The 27,909-nt window shown below is 43.8% G+C and overlaps 1 protein-coding gene and 1 pseudogene across 11 annotated transcripts in view; one reads left to right on the top strand and one right to left on the bottom strand.

The window, feature by feature from the left end:
• Positions 1-1,790: 1,790 nt before the first annotated feature.
• LOC134939934 (5S ribosomal RNA) lies at positions 1,791-1,909 on the top strand (annotated as a pseudogene).
• Positions 1,910-7,081: 5,172 nt separating this feature from the next.
• The window catches only part of ARVCF (ARVCF delta catenin family member), a 1,509,311-nt gene continuing 1,488,483 nt past the window's right edge, over positions 7,082-27,909 (bottom strand). For 10 of the 11 annotated variants that reach the window (XM_063964728.1, XM_063964731.1, XM_063964729.1 and 7 more), the window contains 5 exons: positions 25,755-25,845; positions 22,786-22,839; positions 21,049-21,140; positions 18,298-18,413; positions 7,082-8,402 (listed from right to left, as the gene is read on the bottom strand). In XM_063964728.1, the coding sequence (XP_063820798.1) occupies positions 18,312-18,413; positions 21,049-21,140; positions 22,786-22,839; positions 25,755-25,845 (339 nt within the window). In that variant the 3' untranslated portion in view covers positions 7,082-8,402; positions 18,298-18,311. The remainder of the gene's footprint in view (positions 8,403-18,297; positions 18,414-21,048; positions 21,141-22,785; positions 22,840-25,754; positions 25,846-27,909) is intronic. The other variant, XM_063964734.1, reaches the window with a different exon arrangement.

Here is a 27,909-nt window from a genome sequence, read left to right as displayed (position 1 = left end):
TATGTAAGGGTTAGTGCCCAGTTACTGCCTGGGCTAGTGGGCAGAACTATGAGCCAAGTGGCAGCTCATCTCCTGATCAGAAATACTATTATAAACTGCAGAGATTAATGACCAACATGACAATCCCAACAAGGCTACACATACTGTACAAAAAAAAACAAAATATAAAATATGGAAAATGTATAAAACATCTGAATTTGCCAACAATAGATAAAATACATGTGTGTTTTCTTAATAAAAAAAAAAAAAAAAAACACATTACAATTGACAGTCATGTACCCCGAATGAATGAAGGCCTGCTGCTTCTAGTAACCTAGATTCTAGTCAGATGTTATGTGCGGATGTCACAACATTCATGATGACTGAAACAGTACTACTGTATAGGAACCAGCAACACATTATTTGGCAGAGCTATAACTGACAGGCTGGGGCTGTGGTTAGCAAAAACAAACAAACAAGGGAATGCTGACATTTTGCAATATGCCGACATTAGGGTTAGGAACATACTAAGTCACAGGTTCCAGCTAATGCCACAAAGTTGCATCGCCAGAACATTAGCCGCAGGGTTAGGCTGAGGGTATCTACCACTGGAACACTAGATGTAGGGTCAGGCTGAGGGTACTTGCCGCCAGAACACTAGACGTAGGGTTAAGCTGAGGGTACTTACCGCCTAAATTGCCGCATTGATGATTGTGGACATTGTTAGCATGTCATCATTTCATCAGTGTCTACATGCTCAATGTCAACATGTTGACATTATGACCTTGTCAACATTCCCATGATGATTGGAAAACAAATACCAAACTCGACAGACTAAAATGTATAAAACAAAACGTTTGCTGACCAATACGAGCATCTGTTTCACACCTGACATTTTCTATGCATTACTACTTTCAACTATAGCAAATATGTGGCCTGTTTCACATGTCTGCTCACCTGCACAGAGGTAGCCTATACAACAGGGATGGGGAACCTTCTGCCCTGCAGCTGTTGTTGAACTACACATCCCAGCATGCCCTGCAACAGTTTTAGCATGGCCAAATAGCAAAACTGTAGCAAGGCATGCTGGTATGTGTAGTTCAACAACAACTGGAGGGCCGAAGGTTCCCCATCCCTGCTATACAATCACATGGATCTAGCGGTGTCAATAGTTTGTACTGGCCCCATAGGCTACATTGTCCGCAAAGGGAGAGAAAAGGAAGGCTCTTGTGTGGGCGCACTCTTAAATAATTGAAATAAAGTTTTAGTTATACATGATCGTTAGTAAAATGTAACTTTTAATGGATATACATTATAAAGAATATCTCAAGATTACCCATTAAGCAACATAGGATCCAAAAAATAAATGCGATTTAAAATGATTAAATTGAAAAATTTGAAAGAAATTGTTTTATAAAATAAAGGATTGTTCTGGTCCTGTCTTACAGGATGTGATAAGAAAGGCTGTAGACACTTTGCTGTTCTACATCCGTTTCAGCCCGACCAGTACAGAAAATCTGTATTGTTGAGACCAAAATATGGTCAATTGTCAAATATGAGAGAGCTGGACAAGTCCGGTAATGGATAGTGAGACATTACCCACTTCCCACCAGTCACCAACCAAATGTACTGTATAATTTGTTGCTCAGAGGGTCTTGAGCATTTGTATAAACAGAGTATGCATACAAAGGGTAGGGATATTTTAGAAAAGAATGAATAACGTAGAAAGCAGATCCACACCTTTTTGTGACCAATGGTCACATCTTCCCTTTATATAGGTGCACTCTCATTAGCATCTAACCCACCCATCTGTCTACTACCATACCACACTGCCAGTGCCCGATCTCGTCCGATCTTGGAAGCTATACAGTGTTGGGCTGGGTCAGTACCTGAGGAGGAGACTCGCAGGGAATACCCAGTGTAGTAGACTTTTTATCCCTGTGATGTGCGTTATCTGACACCAACAGCAGTATCACCACTTGTTTTCATTCTTTTCTAAAATATCCCTACCCTTTGTATGCATACTCTGTTTATACAAATGCTCAAGACCCTCTGAGCAACAAATTATACAGTACATTTGGTTGGTGACTGGTGGGAAGTGGGTAATGTCTCACTATCCATTACCGGACTTGTCCAGCTCTCTCATATTTGACAATTGACCATATTTTGGTCTCAACAATACAGATTTTCTGTACTGGTCGGGCTGAAACGGATGTAGAACAGCAAAGTGTCTACAGCCTTTCTTATCACATCCTGTGAGACAGGACCAGAACATTCCTTTATTTTATAAAACAATTTCTTTCAAATTTTTCAATTTTATATTCATTATAAATCACATTTATTTTTTGGATCTTATGTTGCTTAATGGGTAATCATGAGATATTCTTTATAATGTATACCCATTAAAAGTTACATTTTACTAACTATCATGTATAACTAAAACTTTATTTCAATTATTTAAGAGTGCGCCCACACAAGAGCCTTCCTTTTCTCTCCCATTGCTGACATATGTTCCTTCTGGCTCTGGGCGCACCACCATACTGGACAGAGATTTGATAATTTTGTAATTATATCTTAATTGTCCTATTTTTGGTTTATTTATCATTTGTTATTTCATTTACATTGAGACCAGTGCCGGGTCGCACCTTCTCTTTTTTCCCATAGGCTACATTCTCAGGACTATAGGTTCAGTCCACAAAATGGCTGCCATCACTGTGTGTCCAATGTACATTAATGAAGTAGGGGGGGGGGGGGGGGGGGGGGTTGCTGGGAAATGTTTTTTTTTTTACCATGGAGACTGCTGTGCACACTACGCCAGATACAGAGTTGGAAGTCATCTGGGTGTATTTTACTGAAATGTGTTCACAGAAAAAAATTGTGTATATTTGCCCATATGTAGAGATGAAAGTATCTGTGCGTGCACATGAAATGCGCTATCAGTGTATGCAACACCTGTGCTATACTAGGTGCAGAGGATACCCTCCGAACACGCCTGGTTGGCTCTTATCTGCATGAACACCTGATCTAAACTTCCACCTCAGTTATAGACGCAGATGTGATTGAAATATGTACGGCCCTGCATCAGATGCAGCACTTGCACGCTCCGCACTAATACAAGAATGCTCTGCAACTGTGCATGATCCCTACTATCTAATCTACTACAACTGCAAATAAGCGGAAAGTCAGGAACCCTCAACATCTTACTCAACATCTCCATCTCTATCCCTGGTTACAGTTCTCATAACACATTACATAAAAGACTGAGAAAGTATTAATATTTGGTTTGAACAATGTCTAATATATAAAATAACTTTGAAGGCCTACAGGTGTCTGTGGAGCTAATAACCAAAGCAGCTTGTTTACAGGTGGATAGCAGTGGGCCCTTGGCTGTTTCCAATGTGGCATTTCACAATGCTGGGGTAGCACAGTCCTCACAGGGAAATAAGTGAGCAAATGAGAAGTATCCCAGCACAGGTATCTGGGGTCATATTCATCTAACACCTAGGATGGAGTAGCAAATGGTTTCAGAAATCAAGTTCAGTAGTTCTGAGTACATAGCACCATATATTAAGGTAGAGAAGCATACAATTCAGTATTCTGTTCTTATCTGTATAAAAAAGGGGGTAGACGTATCCTGAATCCAGCAACAGCATGCCGTTACAGACTGTAGCAGACACATGCTTTGGAAAGACTGGATCATTAAATCTGTCGGTATTGAAAATATAGGTGATAAGGTAAAGCATACCTGTAAACAAGTTTTCCGTGGAGTATTGTAAACGCCTGTGGGTTACTTATAGTTTCAAGGTACAATAAATAGGGCTTTGTGCATTAAAAGCTAGCAAGGACTTTCTGTATAGCGAGCGATGAACTACCTTTGCCTAGTGGCTGTCCTGACATCAGCCCCTCGCAGGCAGGCACGCCCTCACAAAACTTGCTCAACTTACATTTTTGTTGCTGTAAATATCCACAGCTGCAGGTCAGGTCTATCCTAGAGGCAAAGTTTATTTCATTCTGCAGTCTAAGGGCTTCTTTCAACCATGCATAAAGTTATAATTGCTCCTTCTCTGCAGGAAAACAAAACCCTACAGTGGCTGAGGGAGATGAGGACAAATCTGGAATATGAATATTGGATCACTGTATGTGAAGGATTACCTAAAAGCTTTATTTGCATGAACAGTAAAAATACCTATAGGTTCTACCAGATACCTGGTACCTAGTCCCCACCAAGATAAGTCCCTTGCGTCATCCACCTCGGGCTGTATGTGTGGATGATGCACTAAATTGACATTTTCCGCCAGAGTATTTCCTCCTGCCTTCCCTACCTATGTCTGCAATGCCAATGCATGCCTGGTCACGGATGCCTCAGGCCCCACTTATGTCAGTGATAAATTAGGTTTGTTTTATTTCTAAAATGGAAGATTACAAGTATTTTGAACAAGTCTGCTTCATTTACAAAGACTTGCCAACCATGGGTGAGGTTTTAGAATGTGCCTAATATCCTGTAACCCTGCCAACTGGTGTACTGGGTATGGCCCATGCTGAGGGGGATCCAATTTGTTTCCATGTCACTGCTTTTCTGCCGTTGGTTTTACTTTTCAGGGGCTAGATGGGGTAGTGAGGATGAGTTTATAATGGCTTTGCCAAAACAAAAAGGTTTACCATTCATTTTACATTAAGGTTATATATTCCCAGTACACATTATATATGTATTTATATCACAATGACAACAATACAGTGAATTTATACATGGCATAAAAAGACCTCTGTCTTGTTTCTGCAAGCTTCATTAAGTAGCAAGGTGTCCAGTATGGAAAGGTAATTCCATGGTATCATAATTTCATTGATTCATCCAACAGATTCAGCACCATAAATAGAACAGTAGTAGTAAAGTCAAATGATAGCAGTTATATGGAACATTTGGATAATGAATACATCTATTGTCTCAATTCCCCTATTGGGTAACAAGCTGCATCGGTACAGGTCCACTGATCTGAGAATATGACGTTTGGCACTTGTGATATAGGGGGCGATGTACTAAGCAGTGAAAAGAGCGGAGAAGTGAACCATGGCGACCAATCAGTATTTAAGTAACATTTATCATTTTCATACTTTCAAATTATACAGAGCAGCTGATTGGTCGCCATGGGCAACTTCTTAAGGGTATGGGTCGACCCAACTTAGGTCGACACTCATTAGGTCAACCAACTGGAGGTCGACAGGTCAAAAGGTCAACATGAGGTTTTTGACTGTTTTTGGTGTCGTTTTCTTCGTAAAGTGACGGGGAACACAGATTAGTGCACCGCTTCACTCGCGATGCTTAGGGCAAGGTGCCTCGCTTCACTCGGCACAGATTACCGTTCCATTCGTAGTCCACGTGGATCGTTAAGTATGAAAAAAATCCCCCCCAAAATAAAAAAAAAGTGAAAAACCCATGTCGACCTTCTGACATGTCGACCTAAGGACAATGTCGACCTTCAGAGGTTGACCTAATGAGTGTCGACCTAACGACCATATCCCCTTCTCAACGCTTATGACTGCTTAGTACATTTCCCCCATAATAATAATATATTGTAGCCTGGTTAGTGAATAGTAGGATCACGCATGTGAGCAGTGCAATATATAGTAGTAAATGGAGGGGAAATAACTGAAGTGGTAAGGGCCTAACAAATTGATCCAACCCCCCCCCCCCCCCCCCTCCTAAATTGAAATGGTTCTTTATCATAGTACCTACATATCACTGAGTCTCCAGCTTACTGAAAGCAGCCATCTATATTACATAAGTATTTCTAGATAGTATGTACTGTGACCCAGCCTGGCCCGACTTGTACAGCATGGTAATTGATGACGACTCTGTTTACTAGATATACATCTTGCAGACTTAAATAATCATTGTGCAATATAACCAATGTTCCCCAAAGCTATGCTGCAGAAAGTGAGAGTAAAGGCCAAAGTGCAAGCATAATTTAGAGGGTAACTCATACTGTACTGATGAATCGTCAGTCCACTATCATTTGGATTTATAGATTATGAGGTCAATCCAATTAGCCACAATGATCTAGAACCCGTGAGATCATCGCGGCAGCAAGCTCATTTTATGGCAGCCTGAATTCGCACAAGAGAGCTCGCCACCCCATAGAGATCCGAGCAATTTGGTGCTAATTGGCGCTGATTTCAGCCCGCGAAGGGTGAGAGATCGGGTGCTGTTGCCGGCATTGAAACGGCAATGGCACATCGCACCCTTCATGACGAATTGGACTGACTCCATAGATAGAGATTGTTCAATAAGTGTCACAATATAGTATTTGTTATATTGCTGGCTGCATGAGAGCTAAGCTACTTACGAAGGACAACTAGTAACACCATTCAGCTAACGACTGCCAGGCACAGACCGTGCAAGTTCTGCTGATCATAGAAGTAATGTAACTAAAGATATTAACTGTCACTCAAAACATTTTAAATTTGCTACAATGAAGATAAAATGCAGCTAAAATGACAGTTCATAGGTTAAAGCTCATCTATATTACAGAAATCTTAAGAGTTTAAATGGGGTTAGAAAAAAAATGTAACGCACAATACATTAAAACCATATCACCGTCTCTATAAAATGAATGATTACACCTATAGGAGTGTATGTATTTGGATACTATAGTAGCTGAGTGGACAGGAAATTGTAAAGGTTACCGTAGATTTGTGGGGCAGCTGCAGCCATGTATAAGCTGGTTGCAGTGTGGCCCAGTATTACACTGCTAACTGCTGGCACAGAACGTATTCTGCATCAGCCAGACACATCAAGTGGCCACAATGTAAAAAATACTAGAAACGGTCATTGGAATCCAGGTGTTACTGGGGAGCAGGTAGACCCTAATATTTAATATTAATAAGATGGACTAACTTCAGATCATCTCAACTGCTGTGTTTGTTACATCCAAGAAAACATCTACGCAACATTAAGTTTAGTACAGCATGAAAGATAGCATTATTAAGGTAAGAAAACAAAACTGTCCCACCCCAACCCTGTGTATCCCAAAGAATAAAACGCACACCTCACCCTCTGTAACAGATTTGTTTGAGCACCTACTGGAAATACATTAAAATTCAACAATAACTGTGATTTGTTATTTTAATCAAAAGATTAGAATCGCAGCAATGCTTTCATGGTAAAATGTCTTCAAATGGTTCAGGTGATCGCAAGATGAGAGGTTTTTGCAAAGACTCCAAGACAGTCCAGGAGACAGGAAGTCAGTCCTTGGGATCTCTTTGCATTTTAAGTGAAGAGAGAGCACAAGTTAAAAGGCAAAATTATTATACAGCAGAATAGACTGCACACAAAATGCAACCAGATAGAGACATATTGTAGCTGCAAGCTCTGGCTAGACCAGCTCTGTCTGCTGACAAAGTATATGCCTGTGTGCGTATTTATATATATATATATATATATATATATATATATATATATATATATATATATATATATACACATACACACACACACTCTCACACACAATTTGCACACAGAAATATGTATATGTATGAGCTCAAACTGCATTCCAGTTTATGACATGCACATTTGGAATAATAAAGTCCTGCTAAGAATATGAGTAGTTGGCAGAATAATGTCCGTCCGTCAGAAGAAATGACGTGGGGAGACAGCTCGACTGCCGCCACATAAAGCCTCACAGATCACATTCCAACCCTTTCTGAAAAGACGAAACCAGCGGGGTCTACAGCAAAGACGTTTTCTACGATTTCACTCCACTTCCTCATCCCATGCAGCTACTTGCTCTTTGTTCCACCTTGGCGAACGCCACAACCCTAATGTTATTTCCATTACCTTGTGGCAGGAAAATAAAATTATATGCACCTCAGGCCACAAGACTTCATTAGTATTCTTCACAGTTCAAGCTGAGGCGACAAACAGAAAAATCGGAGAAAAGGAAAAGTGCTCAGTTATTATTATCTTTTTTTTAATCCAACTTCTCAAAAGAGTTTTGTGGCTTTTTTGTATTTTCGTGCAGGAAAGTTGTCCAATAAAAACATTTCCCTCTGTTTCATCTGCTAGTCCTATTATCCGCACCATCCCAGCTTTCCATAAGAAAGGCGATTTTCTCCAAATAGCGCAAGATGTTTCAAAGGGAATGTTACTTTATGAATATATACTATACATATGTACTAAAAAAGTATCAGTTCTGAAGTAAAATTAAGCAACAGCGGTTTTTGGCGATGATCACATAGTTTGGTTCTCAGTCACAGCAGATTGCAGTTTTCATCCGGTTCCTTCCCGGAATGTTCCTCCTGTGAAAACGGCATGGCAGTGGTGGGCAATGATACCTCCTATGTATATTCAAATTTGTCATCCTTGGTTTAAAAATTAAAAAGTAACATAAAAAAAAGTCTTCCCAAAAAGAATCACTGCAAGTTTATCCCTGTAACAGAAGAAAACAATGGGAATAAACATTCAGCATGGAGAGGGGTGCGGGGAGAGAGAATGGGGACTAATGAGAGAGAAATAAATGGGAACAAAAACAACAACATAGTATACAAAATACAAAAGTCAAGCTACATATTTGTGGCGTAATAGATTTGTATAGTAACAGAAAAAAACAAAACACCAATATAAAGCCACCTAAGAGTGCGTTATACTGGAAAGTGTGACTTGTATCTACCATGGCGGACTCTGACCATGTGTGGAATTGAGCAAGAGGAATAAAGCAAGATTCTGCTCAAATGAGAACCCTGAAACAGTGGCAGAACATGGGATGGGGGGCAATTTGGCATAGCTCAGATCAGGTAAACAGAAGGACATGACACACTGATGATACTGTCATGCTAAAGAACCATTGTGCGAACATGTGTTACGTCTGGATGGGGATTTGTCACCCTGGTAGACAACCATCCTTTCAGGAAAAAATGCTGCAGAGTTAGTAGCAATTAACACTGAACTTATCTTCTAAAAGGAATGACTGCCTCCAAACCATGCCAGGAGAATGGGCCTCACATTACAGAAGCACCAGCATACTGCACTGCTTGAAATGAGCACTTAGGGATATACTGTTATTTAGCTTGGTACAACAAAACTCATGGGCGTCTTGTGAGAGGAGGGAACCCATGTGCAGTCTCGGAGCAGGACTCGTGAACAGTGTAGACTCTGGCATGCGAACACCTCTGGGCAAACTGTGTCTGCACCATTTTCCCAGCGATTTCTGTATTGCGCATGCACATACCTGGGTATCTTCACATTTCTCCAAGAGTGGCTGCAAAGTAAGTGTATTCAATGGGTGCAGGGTGTTTGGTGTAGATTGTGTGTACCGCACACCTTGTACCCATTATATAGATGATCATATCACTTTTGTATGCTTGGCAGCCCATTACTCTACTGAACATCATAAATGAATGTGTGTGTGTGTGTGTGTGTGTGTGTGTGTGTGTATATAAAATAGTGTAATTGTCACTGCATACGCAGCCAGATCAGCGTCCATCTCCTCGCATGCTGGGGGCAGTCTAGCATGTGTGATGGGCCGCGTCCTGATGTGTCCGCAATTAGATTGCAAATGCATCAAACTAAGGTTGAACCCTGGCAGCGCGTCAAGTAGTCGGCTGCTATTTTTTTAATCGGAGCAGCTGTATGTTGGCTCACATAGCAGCTCTATCACACAGCTCTATCACACTGCGGCCGCATACTTCCTAGATGCAGCTGCAATGTATAAGATCGCGCACACGCACTGCGACCAGAACGCACGCGCAGACCAGATGGATGCAGCTGCTGCGTTCGGAAGTGTGGCTGTGTCCATCCCTGAATCAGCCCCTAAGTAAATAAGCATTGCCGATGTGAGCAATGTTTTTCGCATTAAATCCCAGTCGTACTATCCTGCCCTGTGGTAGGTAATTGATCTGCAGCAGTTTTGTCTGTCTTGCTTTGCATATCGGGATCTATGCATCTGTTTGGATTACATGCTTCTGCTCACTGCATCCATTTGCTGATAAGCTTTATCTTTTAATTGTTAAATGCCGGCTTCATTTAGAAAATGTTGCTCGTGAGATTGCTAATTTGAGCTGTATTGGTGGCTGAAGCTCCTGACAAATGCAGAGACCTGTACTTGCAGTTTATCCTAAGAAACAGCAGCAATATCAGCATGTGTCATCAGCTGTTCTGTCCTACCTATGGGGGTAACTCAGAGCGATCGCAGTCTGAATTACTTTGTGGAGTGCGCATGTGCAGCGGCCGCACTGCGCGTGTGCACCCCAGGAGCCCAGTGAGATGTTATCAGCGTCTCACTGGCTGTGATTGCCTCTGCCTGATTGACAGGCAATCGCGGGGCGGGAGGGGGTGTGCCAACAGAGTCAGAACGCCGTTGGTGGGGCGTGGACTGAACAACAGAGGCGTGTCTGGACCGTTGGGGGGGCGGCCACGGTGACTGCGTGACCTCACACGCAGCCGCTGCGACCCGGAACGTGGTGGGCACAGGAGCTGTGCAGGTAGTGAGCTACTCACCAGGTACAAAAGCATTGCCGCCATGCAATGCTTTTGTACCAGTGCAGGGGGAGCAGTGCTTGACATGCGGAACGGACTAGCCCTGTCCTGGGCGTCCCACCGCATGTCAAAGAAAATGATGGCAATTTAGCACATCTATGATCAACTTTGAATTACCCCCTATGTCAGAGGTTCCCAAACGCGGTCCCCAAGGCACCCCAACAGTCCTGGTTTTAGGTATATCCATGGTTCAGCACAGGAGGTTAAACCAAATTGACTAAGGTGCTAATTAAGTCACCTGTGGCCAAGCATAGATACATTTAAAACCAGGACCTTTGGGGTGTCTTGAGGACCGCATTTGGGAACCTCTGCCTTATGTCATCTTACCTTAATGCTGGGTACACAGATATGATCGTAGAGGCGCTAAATTTAGCACATCTATGATCAGTTTCACAGACATGCAGGAGGACACCCAGCACAGGCTAGTTCGCCCTGCATGACTGCCCCTGCCACCCATTCCCGCGCGGAAGGGTGCAAAAGCTTGCACCCGCTTAGTAGCTCCCTGCCAGCACAGCTCCTGCACTGGCAGGCCACTACTCAGCACATCCCGGGTCACAGTAGCTGCGTGTGACGTCACGCAGCCGCCCGCCTCCCCAACGGCGTTCTAATGCCGTTGGCACGCCCCACCCTGCGACAGCCTCTGCCTGTCAATCAGGCAGAGGTGATCGCAGCCCAGAGATGCTGTTAGCATCTCACTGGGCCCCCGGGGTGCGCCCGCTGTGCGTGCACACTCCACATATGGATTCAGACTGCAATCGCTGCCGCTGCAGCGATCCAGTCTGAATTACCCCCAATGTGCAAACGACGCAATGCTCGTCCCTTGATCACCAGAACAAATGATATAGTGTGTACACACTGCAATCCTTCAGATCTGATCAAAGATGTGCTAAATTTAGCACATCTACGATCAGTTTCTCAGATATGACTGGCCTTACCCCCCTCGCAAGGGTGCAAAAGCATCGCACGGCGGCGATGCTTTTGCACCCGGCGAGTAGCTCCCTGCCAGTGCAGTTCCTGTGTGCTGGCAGGCCGCTACTTGCCGCATCCTGGGTCACAGAGGCTGCGTGTGACGTCACGCAGCCGCCGCGGCTCGCCCCCGCAACGGTCCGGACACATCTCCATTGTCCAGACCGCGACACGCCAACAGCGTTCTAATGCCGTTGGCACGCCCCCTCCCGCTCTGTGACTGACTCTGCCTGTCAATCAGGCAGAGGCGAGCGCAGCCCTGAGATGCTTTTAGCATCGCACTGGGCTCTCGAGGTGCGCACACACAGACTGCGATAGATGTCGCTGCAGCGATCCAGTCTGAATTAGGCCCAATATACCTTGCATCGTTTCATCATTAACAACATATAATTTGCTTTTAAAACACCATACAATCATCTTAATGATTTCTAAAAAATGTAATAATGGGCAGTACTTTCTATGGCAGAAAGTTCTGCTCTGCGATGTATATTCTCCCCGGACTTGTGTGGGTTTCCTCCAGGTGCTCCTTTTTCCTCCCACAATCCAAAAAGATACTGGTAGGTTAATTGGCTCCCAACAAAATTACCCCTAGCGTGAATGTGTGTGTGTACATGTGGTAGGAAATATACAGTGCCTAGCGAAAGTATTCACCCCCCCTTTGCATTTTTCATGTTTTGTTGCCTCACAACCTGGAATTAAAATAGATTGTTTATTGTGAAGCAAACAACAAATAGAACAAAATAACAGAAAACTTCAGCGTGCATAACTATTTACCCCCCTAAAGTCAGTACTTTGTAGAGCCACCTTTTGCGGCAATTACAGCTGCAAGTCGCTTTAGATAAAGGGCCGTACAGATAGAGAGATGTGGAGGGAGATGTGTGCTGAGTGAGAAGGGGGGGGAGGGGTGCTCATTTCACCCGACGTTGAAATGAGCGACCTGCTAGATTGTGCCTGCCAATCTAGCACCGGAGATAGCAACGTTGCGGGACCGCGCATCCCCGGCACCCGGCACGGAGCGATGTGTTCCTAATTTCTAAGCAACCTAGTCAGACTGCTTAGAAATTAAGTGAATGTCGCTCCGTGTGTACCCCCCCCCTTAAGTCTCTATGAACTTGCCACTGGGAGTTTTGCCCATTCCTCAAGGCAAAACTGCTCCAGCTCCTAGTTCATGTTGGATGGTTTCCGCTTGTGAACAGCAATCTTCAAGTCTGACCACAGATTCTCAATTGGATTGAGATCTGGGCTTTGACTAGGCCATTTAAATGTTTCCCCTTAAACCACTCGAGTGTTGCTTTAGCAGCAGAGGCATAACTAAAAGGGGGGGGGGGGGGGGGGGGGGGGAGTCGAGCAGGGCATGTGCCCTGTGCGTTGTGGCAGGCCCAGCAGCAGGGGAGCACCGCCGGCCAGGGCATCGTACTTGCTCGACCCCCCTTAGTTGCCTCACCCGCCCGTCCGTCCGCCACCATTGTGGGAGAGAGGTGTGGTGTCTGTACCCCCTGGGCTACGCATTCCTGTCAGCGCGGGACCTTGCACACAGTGCCCAACTGCTCACAGTTCCTAGTTCCTGCCCACCAGATAATAACGGGGTGAAGAATGGGAGGTGCCACAGTGATAGGATTACAAGGGGGGAGGTGACACAAAAGAAGGGGTTAGAAGTGTGTGTGTCTGGACACACACACACACAGAGACACAGTGCAGTGGCGTGCTGAATGACGACGCAGGGGGAGGTGATGGTGTGCTGAGTGACGTCAAAGGGGGAGATGATGGTGTGCTGAGTAATGACGCAGTGGAGATGATGGCGTGCTGAGTAATGACGCAGGGGGAGATGATGGTGTGCTGAGTGCCTATGGAAGGTGGGAGATCATGTGCTGAGAGACGTGTGGGGAAAGGTGATGGTGTGCTGAGAGACGTCACACGAGGAGGTGATGGTGTGGCTGAGAGATGATGCAGAGGAAGGTGATGGTGTGACTGAAAGATGACACGAAGGGGAGATGATAGTGGCTGAGAGACGAAGGGGGCAGGATGTGAGTCTTGTTGAACCGCTGTTGTATGATGCTGACCTTGTTAATATTCCTACACAAACAGGCATCTTCTGGACAATGGGATCTCCTACATGAATAGTGAATACCGACTGAAGATGCCATTTGCCTTAGAGGATACAGTTCTTCAGAGGTTCCATATTGTGAGAAACCATCATACAGGTAAGGTGCATGTTGAATTGAAAAGAAAGTTCCCAGTGTGACATGAAACAGGCGGCGTGTCATGTTGGCACGCCCCATTTTTAGTGGCCACGCACACAGTTGCTTTTTAGGCCTTTTTTTGGGGGGGGGGGGGGGGGGGGGGCAACTCGGAATGACCTCCATTGTCCTGCTGGAAGGTGAACTTCCCGTCCCAGTCTCAAATCACAGGCAGACTGAAACAGGTTTTGCTCAAGAATATCCCTTTATTTAGCACCATCCATCTTTCCCTCAACTCAAAACAGTTTCCCAGTCCCTGCTGCTGAAAAACATCCCCACAGCATGTTTCACTGTGGGGATGGTGTTCTTGGGGTAATGGGATGTGTTGGGTTTGCACCAGACATAGCGTTTTCCTTGGTGGCTGAAAAGTTACATTTTAGTCTCATCTGACAAGAGCACCTTCCTCCATACATTTGAGGAGTCGTCCACATACCTTTTGGCAAACTCAAAATGTGCCTTCTTATTTTTAACACTAAGTAATGGCTTTTTTTCTGGCCACTCTTCCATAAAGCCCAGCTCTATGAAGTGTACGGCTTATTGTGGTCACATGTGCAGATAGACTAGTCTGTGCTGTGGAACTCTGCAGCTCCTTCAGGGTTATCTTTGGTCTTTGTGCTGCCTCTCTGATTAATGCCCTCCTTGCCCGGTCTGTGAGTTTTGGTGACCGGCCCTCTCTTGGCAGGTTTGTTATGGTACCATGTTCTTTCCATTTGAAGATAATGGATTTGATGGTGCTCCAGGGGATCATCAAAGATTTGGATATATTTTTTTTTTTATAACCCAACCCTGACTTGTACTTCTCAACAACTTTGTCCCTGACTTGTTTGGAGAGCTCCTTGGTCTTCATGGTGTGATACCTCTTGCTTAGTGGTGTTGCAGCCTCTGGGGCCTTTCAGAAAAGTTGTGTTTATACTGACAGATCATGTGACACTTCAACTGCACACAGGTGAACTTAATTTCACTAATTATGTGACTTCTGAAGGTAATTGGTTGCACCAGAACTTTTGAGGGGCTTCATGGCAAAGGGGGTGAATACATTTGCACATGGCAATTTTCAAATTTTTATTTATAATTTTTTTATTATATAAATTCTCATTTCACTTCAGCAACTTAGACTATTTTGTGCATATCCATCATTTAAAATTCAGATTAAAAAAAAAAGTAAATTCCAGGTTGTAATGTAACAAAATTTGTAAAAAGCCAAGGGGGGTGAATACTTTAGCAAGGCACTGTAGATTGTAAGCGCCACTGGGGCAGGGACTGATGTGTATGGCCAAATATTCTCTGTAAAGTACTGCGGAATATATAAATAACTGGTAATAAATAAATGAAAACAGTGATTGTGAGGTGAGTGGGTTATCTACACACAGCCAGCCTTTAGCACTGTAGTTTCCTCTTGCTGCCTTGCACACACAGAATACAATGCGGGGGTGTAACAGAGCTCTTGGATGACTCTGTCATACTGCTGACACTGAGGGTCATTCTGAGTTGATCGCTAGCTGAAAATGTTCGCTGTGCAGCGATGATGCAAAAAAAGGCACTTCTGCGCATGCGGCGCAATGCGCATGCGCAACGTACTTTCACAACGGCCGATGTAGTTTCACACAAGGTCTAGCGAAGCCTTTTAGTCGCACTGACTGCCGCAAAGTGATTGACAGGAAGTGGGCGTTTCTGGGTGTCAACTGACCGTTTTCAGGGAGTGTTCCGAAAAACGCAGGTGTGGCTGGGTGAACGCAGGGCGTGTTCGTGATGTCAAAACAGGAACTGAACAGTCTGAAGTGGTCTCAAGCGCTGAGTAGGTCTGAAGCTACTGTGAAACTGCACAAAATTATTTTGTAGCCGCTGTGCGATTCTGCTAAGCTAAAATACACTCCCAGTGGGAGGCGGCATAGCGTTTGCACGGCTGCTAAAAACAGCTAGCGAGCGATCAACTCGGAATGACCCCCACTGCCATCAGTGATATACACTACTTGGATAAGGAGAAAATGGACATCACAGACAAAAAGGTGTGCAGATTAGTGATATCTATGCTGCAGTCATTCCACCAGGTTGTGTTCTGCATGGAACATTGTAATAGAAATTCCCACGTGACTGCATAATTACAGCTGAAGAGAAGATAGCAGTTTGTATGAGCTACTAAATGATATATTGAATGCAAAGTATATCAAGCTCTCAAGCTATGCACACTCTTCCCCATGACTTCCTCACCTTTCTCCCATGTATCTGGTGAGGAAGTCATAGCCCTTATCCGACACACACACACTTGACTGTATCCTCCCCTCCCAACTCCTCCGCTACCTCTCTCCTTCTGCCTATTCACATCTTGTCCACCTCCTCAATCTCTCCCTCTCATCAGGCCTGTCCACTCTGCCTTCAAGCATGCACTCGTCTCCCCATTCTTAAAAAAAAAAAACCTATCCTTGCTCCAAACACTCTCTCCAACTACCGACCCATCTCTCTCCTCCCTTTTGCCTCCAAACTCCTTGAGTGTATCGTCTACAACAACCTTACTGTCTTTCTTTCCTCCTGACCCATTTCAGTCTGTCTTCCGTCCTCTCCACTCCACTAAAACTGCCTTCACAAAAGTCTGCAATGACCTCCTTTCTGCTAAATTCAAGGGCCACTACTCCCTGCTTATTCTTCCTGACCTCTCTGCTGCTTTAACACTATGGACCACCCACTCTGACCGTTCCTTCTCTGTCTCCTCATGACTATCCCTCTCCCCCCCACAACTTCCACTAACTGTAGCTGTTCCCCAAGTTTCTGTTCTCGGTCTTCTCCTTTTCTCTCTCTAGGAGTCCTCTTTAGGGGAGCTCACTAGTTCTTTTGACTTCCAATATTATCTCTATGGTGATGATACTCAAATCCCCGGACCCCTCCCCAACTCGTATCTCCAACTGTCTCTCTGCTATCCCTTTCTTAAACTTAACATGTCGTAGAGCTGATCATCTTCCCATCCTCCCTCCTAACCTCATCTCCCACGATTTCATTATCTATTGATGGCACCACTATCTCCTCTAGCCCCCAAGTGTGCGTAATCCTTGACTCCTCCCTCTTCTTCAAACCACACATTCAGCACCTCTCACAAACCTTCTGTTTTCATCTCAAAAATATTTCCAGGATCAGACCCTTTCTCACTCAGGATGCTACTAAGACTCTTAGCCACTCACTGGTCATCTCCAGGCTGTACTACTGTAACCTCCTCCTATCTGGCATTCCTGACAAATACCTCTCTCAACTCCAATCTATCCTCAATGCTGCAGCCCGGCTCATCTTCCTCACCAAACGCACTACGTCCACCTCCCCTTAACTGGCTTCCCTTCCCTTTTAGAATACAATTCAAGCTTATCACACTCATTTACAAAGCCCTCATCCACTCCTCTCCCATTTACGTCTGTGACCTTATCTCCCCTTACACTCCCACTCGTCCTTTTCGCTCCGCTAATGCACAGAAGCTGTCCAGCCAACTGATTACTTCTTCTTCCTACCGCCAACATTTTTCACGTGCTGCTCCATTTCTCTGGAATTGTGTACCTCTCCCCCCTCAGACTCTCCACCTCTCTATAAAACTTCAAATGGGCTCTCATGACCCACTTCTTCACCAAATCCAGCCAACTCTCCTCCTAACCCACTGTTCCACGCTCACTGTCTACCCCATCTGATGTCTGCCCCCCCCTTTAGATTGTAAGCTCTCAAGAGCAAAGCCCTCTTCCCTCATGTGCTTTTACTTCTCTTCAGCTTTCTGCCATGGTGATACTGTTGTCTGCTTAGGTTTATGTACCCTGTACTTGTCCTATATTGTTTTCAACTGTGAGTCACTGTTTTCCTGTTTTACTTATTTGTATATGTACTCTGCACTTGGGTGCTGCAGATTCCTTGTGGCACTATATAAATAAAGGATATTATTATTATTATTATTGTATCTCAGAATGTTATCAGAAGCACTCTAAAGGGGCCTACACACGATATGATATGAACTACCAGTATGGACTATATAGTCCATATCGGTACAAAACATAGTACATATCACACCATGTGTATACAACTTGCGATGCCGATGCATGCTCCCGCGGGGTCGGTATCAGAAGAAAAAATAGTAGACTGAGCAGGCAGGATAATTTTGACGAGAAAGTGTACAATCTAGTTTCTAGTATAGCGAAAATTGTATATAATCATAATTGTACATAGCCGAAATTGTACAGTGTGTATAGTCCGTATCGGTGGTTCTGGGCTCCGCAGAGTTCAAGGGAAATCGCAAAGTAAAAAAACAACCTTTAGCCAGAATCGCACCGTGTGTACCCAGCTTTAAAGTTATTACATACAGGCAGAGTCTCCATTGGCAAACAGCATTGACAAATACTGGAGTCTAGTAACTGAAACCGGAGCAGGTTAAATGAAAAAGATAGAGATAACCCAGAGATTAGACGAGCTGCAGAGCATATTACAGTGCACATTTCAAAGCTTTTACAATTGGAGAGGGAGTTTTTTGACCATGCACCCAGGAGAAATAAATACACAAAGATATTATACCTCCAGCAGCATAAAGATACCCAACCAAGAACCCAGAGAGACAATAGACAGACCTACCATGCATGCAAAAATTAGACCCAGGAGTCTACAGGCTGCGGTTTAGTGTCGCGTGCATCCACCAGACTGACAGTAGGCCTGTTACTCCGGGTAATGTGTTTCTTATTTGAGTCATTCTGCAGCAGCAGTAAAGGAGAGGAGAGAGCAAAACAGAGATTAATGCGAGGAGATGTGCAACACCAGCCAAGGCTTGTAAAGAAAGGATTAGTTATCACTGGGATAAAGGAGTGGCAAAACACTAGGAACAAAAAAAAAAAAAAAAAAAAAAAAACCCGAAAAGAGCTGCATAACCGCAATCCAGTGCAACATTTCATACAATAGCATCCCTGCAGAAGAACATACAAATATACATTACTTCTTCCCTACTGCCCACATGCAGACCACTAAATCACGTCACACAGGAGACTGCATGCTGAGCAATGTGTGCCTGACATTACTGTGACTGGGGTGGTAATAGAATTTCCCATACACAGATGTATCCGGGCTGATTGCACCTGCGACTATTCGTGAGTGAGATTTGTTTGCAGCGATGCGTGTGCACATTCACGTGCGAACAGTTGCACCAGCGATCCAAAAGGAAATACATTATATGATCGCGGGTGAGACCATTCACACACAAGTCATGTGTAATGTGTACGCATGTGCATAAGCATCGCTGTAACAAGCTCTTATTTAATGCAGCAACCAGTAACAGCACATTGGCTGCTGTCAGCTGGCACAAACATCTTATTCACACAGATACATCCAGCCTTAATACGCCACGCATAGCAAGATGCCCGGCGTGAGTGAGCCGACAGGTCCTGTGCAACTCTGCTAGTGTCGGGCGTTTTTTTTTTTTGACGAAATTGCTTCTTAGTCAAAACAAGATGTGACTAGGGTACACAAGGAGACTGTGCTGATTAATCAGATATGCAACACTTGTATATTGTGTGTGACTGAGTCTGGATACGGAGCACAATGGAACTTGGCATAGAAAAAAGCTATGGCAGCTAAATTGTAGCACTTCGTATGCAAATTCAGAGGCTCGGTCGCACACCGATATACAAATGTCATATCAAATTCATCAGCACAGTCTCCTGTGAATAAGACACATTTGCTGTGAAAAGAAAAAGATGGCTGATGTTAGAAGATTCACGCCAAGAGGGCCTGTGGGTGTGACTGCAGCAATGATGTATGAGGGCACATCTGTATATTATCCATGTACAAATCCCATCTGAACCAGAGCACTTCACATGGAGAACTTGTAGCTGACACTAGCTAGTGATCTTCCTACTGTGGCTCATTACCCCACAAACAAGTCTCATAGATATAATGTATTTGAATTAATATAATTAATTCTATGGTTCCACCCTATGACTCACAACAGGAAGAGCCGGGTATATGAGCAAGACCTGCATTACCGAGTCCTAGTTCTATAATTCTTTAAAATGATATAAAAGGAGAGAGGAGAAAGGGAACAAGTAAAATTTTACACTTGTTGGGCTGAGGAAAGGTATATAGTATTTACATGCTTTAGTTTTACCTTTTTTAAAGTGAAATGTGAATTATTTCACTTGGGCGCAGATTTTCTTGAACCATACAGAAAACATACAGGCGTATACTGTCATGCACAGATACTGGAGAACTTCTCATTGGAGCAACATATAGGTGAAGCTCCCACACATATGGCATTAACCATGTGACAGTAACAGTACGCCATATTTTATTTTTGGGTGCCAAATTTAGGAAGCGAGGACACAGCATGCCTTTAGCATTAATGATTTCCAGCGACCAAATAAAATAAACAAACAACAACCAGGGACAGTAAATTCTTCTTCTTATTAATCTATTACGATATCAAAGCGCCACCTAGTGGACACCATACAAAAATTATAATACGTCTGTGGCTTTACTGTAACAACAAAAAAAAAAATGTACAAACTGTAGCCAACTAATAAGCAGTTAACAATGTTTTACTGCAATTTAGACAATGAAAGTAATGTCTGCTTGGCTGCTATAGATTCTGGCACATTTGCACTTTATTAGTACAGTAAATAACCCACTTTATGATTTACTCATACATTAGAGCTGCATACAAGCTTGCCCTTGTTTTACTTAGCAAAAAAGAGAGACATATAATATATAATACATTCATAAGTAGATTGTGTAGTGGGTAAAGTCGCAATATTTCAGGGCAGAACACAGTACATACAGAACACTGAGCATACAGTCAATGGAGCGTGAACCTTTCATAGGATGGGATGTACTAACAGGAAATGTGGCCACAACTGAGAAGACCAGGTATGAACACATTTTCCATATGTACAAAGCTTTGGAAAGCAAAAGTTTCCAGTGCTTGCACCCGATAGGCAACGGCAGCTATAGATGGCGTTGCCCAACAGAAGCCAAAGGTTTTATTTCTGAATAGTACCCTGAGAGAGATCCTAGTGTTCCCTTCAGTTCAGGCATGTGCTGGCTGATGGACCTACATGTGCAGAAGGACTTCCTTATCATAAACCCAGAAGTCCTATCATCGCAAAGGACAGCTGTTACTTGAAGTTTTTCATTGCAAATGTACATGCATACCAGTGTTATTTACACGGCTATGCATGCGGTAAGTGGTGAGATGCATCGCATTTGCTTGATACATCCTGTCCATAAATTGGAAAATCCACCAGCCAGGCCTACACTGGAACCACTTTCTAGTACAGGTAAATACACAGGCTCCATCTTTTACTACAGGCGGCAGTGACTTACACAACCAAACTGTACCTTCAAGGGCTCCTTTTCTGACATATCTCCCATGCTTTCATTCGATCTGTACTTGCGTTCCTTGTCCCTGTGATCAATAGTGGAATAGCCATCTGAGGAAAGCAGTGACAACATGGTGGTCAGGTTTTGCTCATGGAAAAAAGGTTCCCTGTACCTCTCGGGGGAATTTTTTTTTAAAATATAATACCCACTAGATTACCACAGCAGCTGGAAGGGGTTTGTCAGACCCCGCAAGAATAAGCAATAAACAAAAAAAATACCAGCGCTAAGAGTTGTGTCCCCAAATAATCAATTAATATATCAGTGGATCAGTTAAAAAAGAAATTTAATAATCAATGTACATAAACACACATAAAAAAAAAATATAAATAGGTATATGAATAAAAATAAATATTGGCTCTGAGGTAGTGTTTTTTCCCAATTTTGTTAATATGGACCCAACCGTTATTTAGTGAGGACTTTTTCCGTCTCACTTGGATTTCCAAGGATTAGGATTTAAAAACCACTCCTTTTCAGCATATCCGGCAAATCATGGAAACCCCTTGAACTATCTACACAGACGAGCAACTGCTATCACTATCTTGTGGAACTGTGTGAGAGGTAATATTAAGGGTATTACCAGCTGACTGCATAAATAATCTTAAGGAGGAAAAAATTCCTATTCATACTAAAGTCCGGGATCACTAAATAACGTTTGGGTCCATATTAACAAAATTGGAAAAAACCACTACCTCAGAGCCAATATTTATTTTTATTCATATACCCATTTATATTTTTTTAATGTTTTTATGTGTGTTTATGTACATTGATTATTACATTTCTTTTTTAACTGATCCACTGATAAACCAAGCTACACATTATGACTTTGCAAGAGGACAGACAATGCTGTATCTTCTAAACTGAAGCTGCTCTCAGGTACCATGTTATACTGGGACACAAGCATGCTAGGACCTCACCTATTTAATGGAAGCACTCGGAAGTGAACATCAGATGAACTGTGAACTGTAAATGCCACATAGATATTTTCTTCTATTCCTGCTGTTCCCTAGTGTTAAGGGCCCCATATACTAATGCGACATGTCCGACCGTCATGTCGCAGGCGATCACCCCGGCAGCCTCCCAGGCGACAGGATTGCCCAAGATACATCGTATGCTGACCTTTTGCATACGATGTATCTTGGGTGATCCCAGCCATGCCTGCGGGGTCGGACATGATAGTTAGTGCAGCACGGTCAATCTGGAGGATCCGATGCTCACGGGAACGCGCATCAGATCGGATACAAATCGGATGAAATCGGGCATTACCGTTCTAGTGTATGGGGCCATTTACACTGTTTTCATAACTACAGAATGACTTAGCCTGCTCAATACAAGATGAAATAGGAGCCCACCATGGAACATCATCTGTCATTACTGTAGTCGGCATCTGAAGAGAGTGTGGCACACTGAATGGGCACATCCTAATCCAAAATGGCCACGGGTGTATTGCAGCGTAGTATGAGAATATCAGGGAATGGTAGGGTCAAATCAAAATGTAATGTGAGCATATGGAGCATGACCTGCTCAGTTCAGATTGCAGTTTGAGCAGAGCGTGGTATGGTATGGGTGGATTGGCTGTGTGGCCTAATATGTATGTCTACAAAGCCTTGCTGCAGAAACAAAGCTACCAGAAAGGAGGAGAAACATGCAGAGGCAAAGAGGGGAGAAATGTCCGCATACACTATCATTGTTCCTTACCAGGACCAAGCTCCCCCATTGGGATCATGTCCCGGCTTCCAGATTTCTTGTTTACTGTAAGAAAGGAGACATTTATATTAGCAACGATTACTACACTACATAATACCAATGCTCTCTTTTACAAGGACAATATGGTCATCAAATAATGATTATCATAATGTTATCAACTGTTCCTAAATAATAATAGTTGCTATACCAATAGCGCACTTACAGTGCATCCGGAAAGTATTCACAGCACTTCACTTTTTCCACATTTTCTTATGTTACAGCCTTATTCCAAAATTGAATAAATTAATTTTTCCCCTCAATATTCTACACACAATACCCCATAATGACCACGTGAAAAAAGTTTTTGGCGGATTTTTGCAGATTTATTAAAAATACAAAACTAAGAAATCACATGTACAGCAACCTGTTTCCACTGATAATACTTATGATGTTCCTACAGCTTAATTGGAGTCCATCTGTGGTAAATTCAGTTGATTGGAAATTATTTGGAAAGGCACACACCTGTCTATATAAGGTCACACACTTGACAGTGCATATCTGAGCACAAACCAGGCATGAAGTCAAAGGTATTGTCTGTAGACCTCCAAGACAGGATTGTCTCGAGGCACAAAACTGGGGAAGGGTACAGAAAAATATCTGCTGCTTTGAAGGTCCCAATGAGCACAGTGGCCTCCATCATCCGTAAATAGAAGAAGTTCGGAACCACCAGGACTCTTCCTAGAGCTGGCCAGCCGTCTAAACTGAGCAATCGGGGAGAAGGGCCCTAGTTAGGGAGGTGACCAAGAACCCGATGGTCACTCTATCGGAGCAGTCCTCTGTGGAGAGAGGAGAACCTTCCAGAAGGACAACCATCTCTGCAGCAATCCACCAATCAGGCCTGTATGGTAGAGTGGCCAGACCGAAGCCACTCCTTAGTAAAAAGCATATGACAGCCCGCCTGGAGTTTGCCAAAATGCACCTGAAGGACTCTAAGACCATGAGAAACAAAATTCTCTGGTCTGATGAGACAAATATTGAACTCTTTGGTGTGAATGCCAGGCGTCATGTTTGGAGAAAACCAGGCACCGCTCATCACCAGGCCAATACCATTCCTACAGTGAAGTATGGTGGTGGCAGCATCATGCTGTGGTGATGTTTTTCAGCGGTAGGAACTGGGAGACTAGTCAGGATAGAGGGAACGATGAATGCAACAATGTACAGAGACATCCTAAATGAAAACCTGCTCCAGAGCGCTCTTGACCTGAGACTGGGACGACGGTTCATCTTTCAGCAGGACAACGACCCTAAGCACACATCCAAGATATCAAAAGAGTGGCTTCAGGACAATTCTGTGAATGTCCTTGAGAGCCCAGACTTGAATTCGATTGAACATCTCTGGAGAGAGCTTAAAATGGCTGTGTACCGACGCTTCCCATCCAACCTGATGGAGCTTGAGAGGTGCTGCAAAGAGGAATGGGCAAAACTGTCCAAAGATAGGTGTGCCAAGCTTGTGGCATCATATTCAAAAAGACTTGAGACTGTAATTGCTGCCAAAGGTGCATCAACAAAGTATTGAGCAAGGGCTGTGAATACTTATGTACATGTGATTTCTTCGTTTTTTTTTTTTTATAAATTTGCAAAAATCTCAAAAAAACTTTTTTCACGTTGTCATTATAGGGTATTGTGTGTAGAATTTTGAGGGAAAAAATGAATTAATTCCATTTTGGAATAAGGCTGTAACATAAGAAAATGTGGAAAAAGTGAAGCGATGTGAATACTTTCCGGATGCACTGTATGTCACCGACTTATTTTTTTTATTTAAATAGTGTAAAACAAGTGTTCCGTAGTGCAGTACATATGGGAAGGCCCATACAGCATGATTACATAAGTACATGGTGGCCAAAATGACATACATTGATTGCAGAGGACCCTGCTAGAGTTTACATTCTATAAGGGGTATATTCAATTAGGGTGGAAAGTTGCCGTCTGTCGAAAAGACGGCAGTTTTCGACTTTTTAAGGTCGAATCGTGATTCGACCTATTCAATCCCAGCTGTTTTTATTCGACAAGTCGGGGAATTTGACTTGTCGAATAGTACGTGAATCGGCGGTATAGCTGCCGATTCACGTACTTTTGAGTACGTTACGGGGCCAAATTCGACAGGATTTGGCCCCGTTTCCGACCATCTCAGTCTGACATAAAAAAAATGTTGGACTGAGATGTGGGACCCGAGAGGAGGAGAGGGGGCAGAGCCGCGGGACAGGGGAGAGCAGCGCTACAGCACAGCGCTGCAGGAGGATGTGTCACAGCCGCGCCGCTCACGGCAGCGTCCACCCGGCTCCAGCAAGTGAGGTCACGCTGGCTGGACACTGCTGTGAGGTCTGGCGGCTGTGAGACATCCTTCTGCAGCGCTGCTCTCCTCCGTCTGCATGCGGCTCTGCCCGCTGGTCTCCCCAGAGGCTGACTGAAGGAGGGTGTGGGTGGGAAACGGTGATCAGGGTAAGGCAACAGTCACTGGTAGAGTGGAGTGAGCGGCAGGCAGTGTGTAGGAATGAGGTTGGGGATGTAGAGATGAGGAGATTGGTTGAGTGCTATGAAAGTGTGAGATATATTTGAACTTGCTTCTGAATAAAAAAGGAAGCCAGCAGGGTAACTGGGAAACAGGGCCAGCAGCGTTGAGGGACATGAAAGAAAAATGACGCGGATGGTGGTGCTGGGGATAGACAGGAGAAGTGCAGGGCTGGTATGGAGGATGATGAGACAGCAGAGCGAAAGAGGACATTCAGGCAGCGGACAGAGGAGATGGAGGTGTTGTCAGCAGAGAGGTAGAGGGGGAAGGAGAGAACCTTGTCGGGTGGAAAGACCTTGACTTCCATTAAAGTTTAAGTAACCAAGTTGTGACAGGGGAAATTGTGGCAGACAGCTGGTATACACCTGTATAGAATATAAAATGTAATGGGTCACTATCTGGGAAATCTCACCTTGGCTCTTATCCACCAGAGGGAGCGTGCTGTCATCAAATCCAGACTTCCCATTACCTTTGGATCCCTTTGGCAGTGTTGATGTGGCAGACTGAAACGTGATCAAATATATAAAAAAAGTTTTACAATGGGTTATTATTATTATGAAAACTTCCTTAAGATTTTACAAAAAAGCCCTTAATAGAAAAAGTATGTTTGTTTTTGTTTTGTTTTTAACAAGATGGCGTGCCCTTTCTGTAAAGCCAAAACACCAATGCAGCAAAGTACCAGCTGCTTATGGCTCTACTTCTGTATTGTAATAAGTAGCTATAAACAATAAAAGCATGTGTTTCTCCTTGGATATAAGATTATTTGTTACCACCAGCAGTGTTTGGCCATACATCCCATGGCAGTCAGGGCCCTACCTGTGCACCGTTTGTATACCCTCACTGAGTTTATATCTGTTTGCTGTGGGAGCTCTGCTTTTCTCCCAGTCCAAATATATGCTGGCTGTTGTTTGGTGTGTGTGTGACCGGCAGGGGCGGGAGGTGGGGCCCAGAAGAGCAGGGGAGGTGAAGATGTTAAAGCCATGCCCCATGGTGTGTAAGAACCGTGTCCCATCAGCCTGGTGTTTATGTGGTAGTCCGTGAGCTCCTCTGTGGCAGGGACTGCTGTCAATTAAACATTCCCTATAAAGTGTAAAGCGCCATGTGAGATGATGCTGCATGGCAATTTATTAAATAAATCAGGACAAAAAAAAACTTTTTCGGTGCATTGAAATGTTCCCTTGAATACAGCTGTAAATTATGCCCTGAGGGACAATGATACATGATATTGAGAGAGCCATGGTGTGAGAGGCTAGGTGTACACCCACAGGCTCACACACAGCACGCGGTACAAACGCTGTGAGGAATCCTGCATCGCACTGTAGAACCTACACATGTAGCCATGCTCATCTTGCTGTGATGCTGCAGCATGGCGGCCAAGTTTGTGACTAACGGCAAGAATGAATGGAGCGGTCACCGGCTGTGAATAGTTGTAGCCCGGCATGCCAAGCAGCAAGCCGTGTTGCAGCATGCCACATTGCAGCAAGGAGAAGCATGGCTACACCTGTAATGGCTGTTTCCACTCTGTAACACAAGCACAGCTTAGTTATAGTGGCCCAAACCATGTAACAGTTCTGAATATTAGAGGTATCTGAGAAAGACGCCCCATGAGCTTAGGAAGCATTTATTAGAAAAGATTCTGCTTTGCTGCACAGTTCATTAAAGGAAAGCCAAGAGTTATAAACGGAAGAAATGTAATCCTTTCATTATTTTACAGCAAGGCAGAAAGAAGGAAAGAAACAGAGTATTAGCAGAACAAAAATTAGTTTCAGTTATATAACATTCCCAAAGTAGGCAAATCAGCATAGGGACATACATAAAAACAACACAACACATAGAATGGGTTAGGATGGATATCCCTACGGAAGGGGTGCCGGCGGTCAGAATACCGACCACGGCATCACAACGATCAAAATCCCGGCCTGGGAAAGATAAGTATACAAACCTTTCCCAATGGACCCCCAAACCCTAACCCTCCCTGTTTGCAGCCCTTCCCCCCCTTCACACACACAGCCTAACTCTCCCCGGTTGGTGTCTAACCCTAACCCGCCCCCTCCCCGCAGCCTAACCCTAACCGCCCAACCACTATCCTATCTGTAATTCTATAGAATTATAGATATACAAAATAACATTGCATTCATAGATTATAGTAGTAAAACTATTTTAGAGAACTGCTCCACTTGAATTACTGTAAGTATCCCGCTGTTATTACTGTAAATCACACCACACACAGGGGTATATTTACTAAAGTGCAAGTTTTTAGAAGTGGAGAGGTTGCCCATAGCATCCAATCAGATTCTAGCTATTATCTTCTAGAAGGTGCTAGATAAATGCTAAGTACAAACTGATTGGTTTCCATGGGCAACATCTCCACTTCTAAAAACCCACACGTTAGTTAATATACCCCACACTGTGAGACACAACTATATAAGCACTGCAGACCGTGCAGTACATAGGGAAAAATACTTACTTATGTGTATATGTTGTGCTGGCGCATGTGTATAACCACAAAACAGTATTTGTGGTAGATGTACTACAGGTGTATATACTTCCTTATGCACCACAACAGG

This window comes from Pseudophryne corroboree, chromosome 1, assembly GCF_028390025.1.
Source record: "Pseudophryne corroboree isolate aPseCor3 chromosome 1, aPseCor3.hap2, whole genome shotgun sequence".
Lineage (NCBI taxonomy): Eukaryota > Metazoa > Chordata > Amphibia > Anura > Myobatrachidae > Pseudophryne > Pseudophryne corroboree.
Note: the sequence above shows the minus strand (reverse complement) of the source record. Positions and strands in the feature narration are given on the sequence as shown.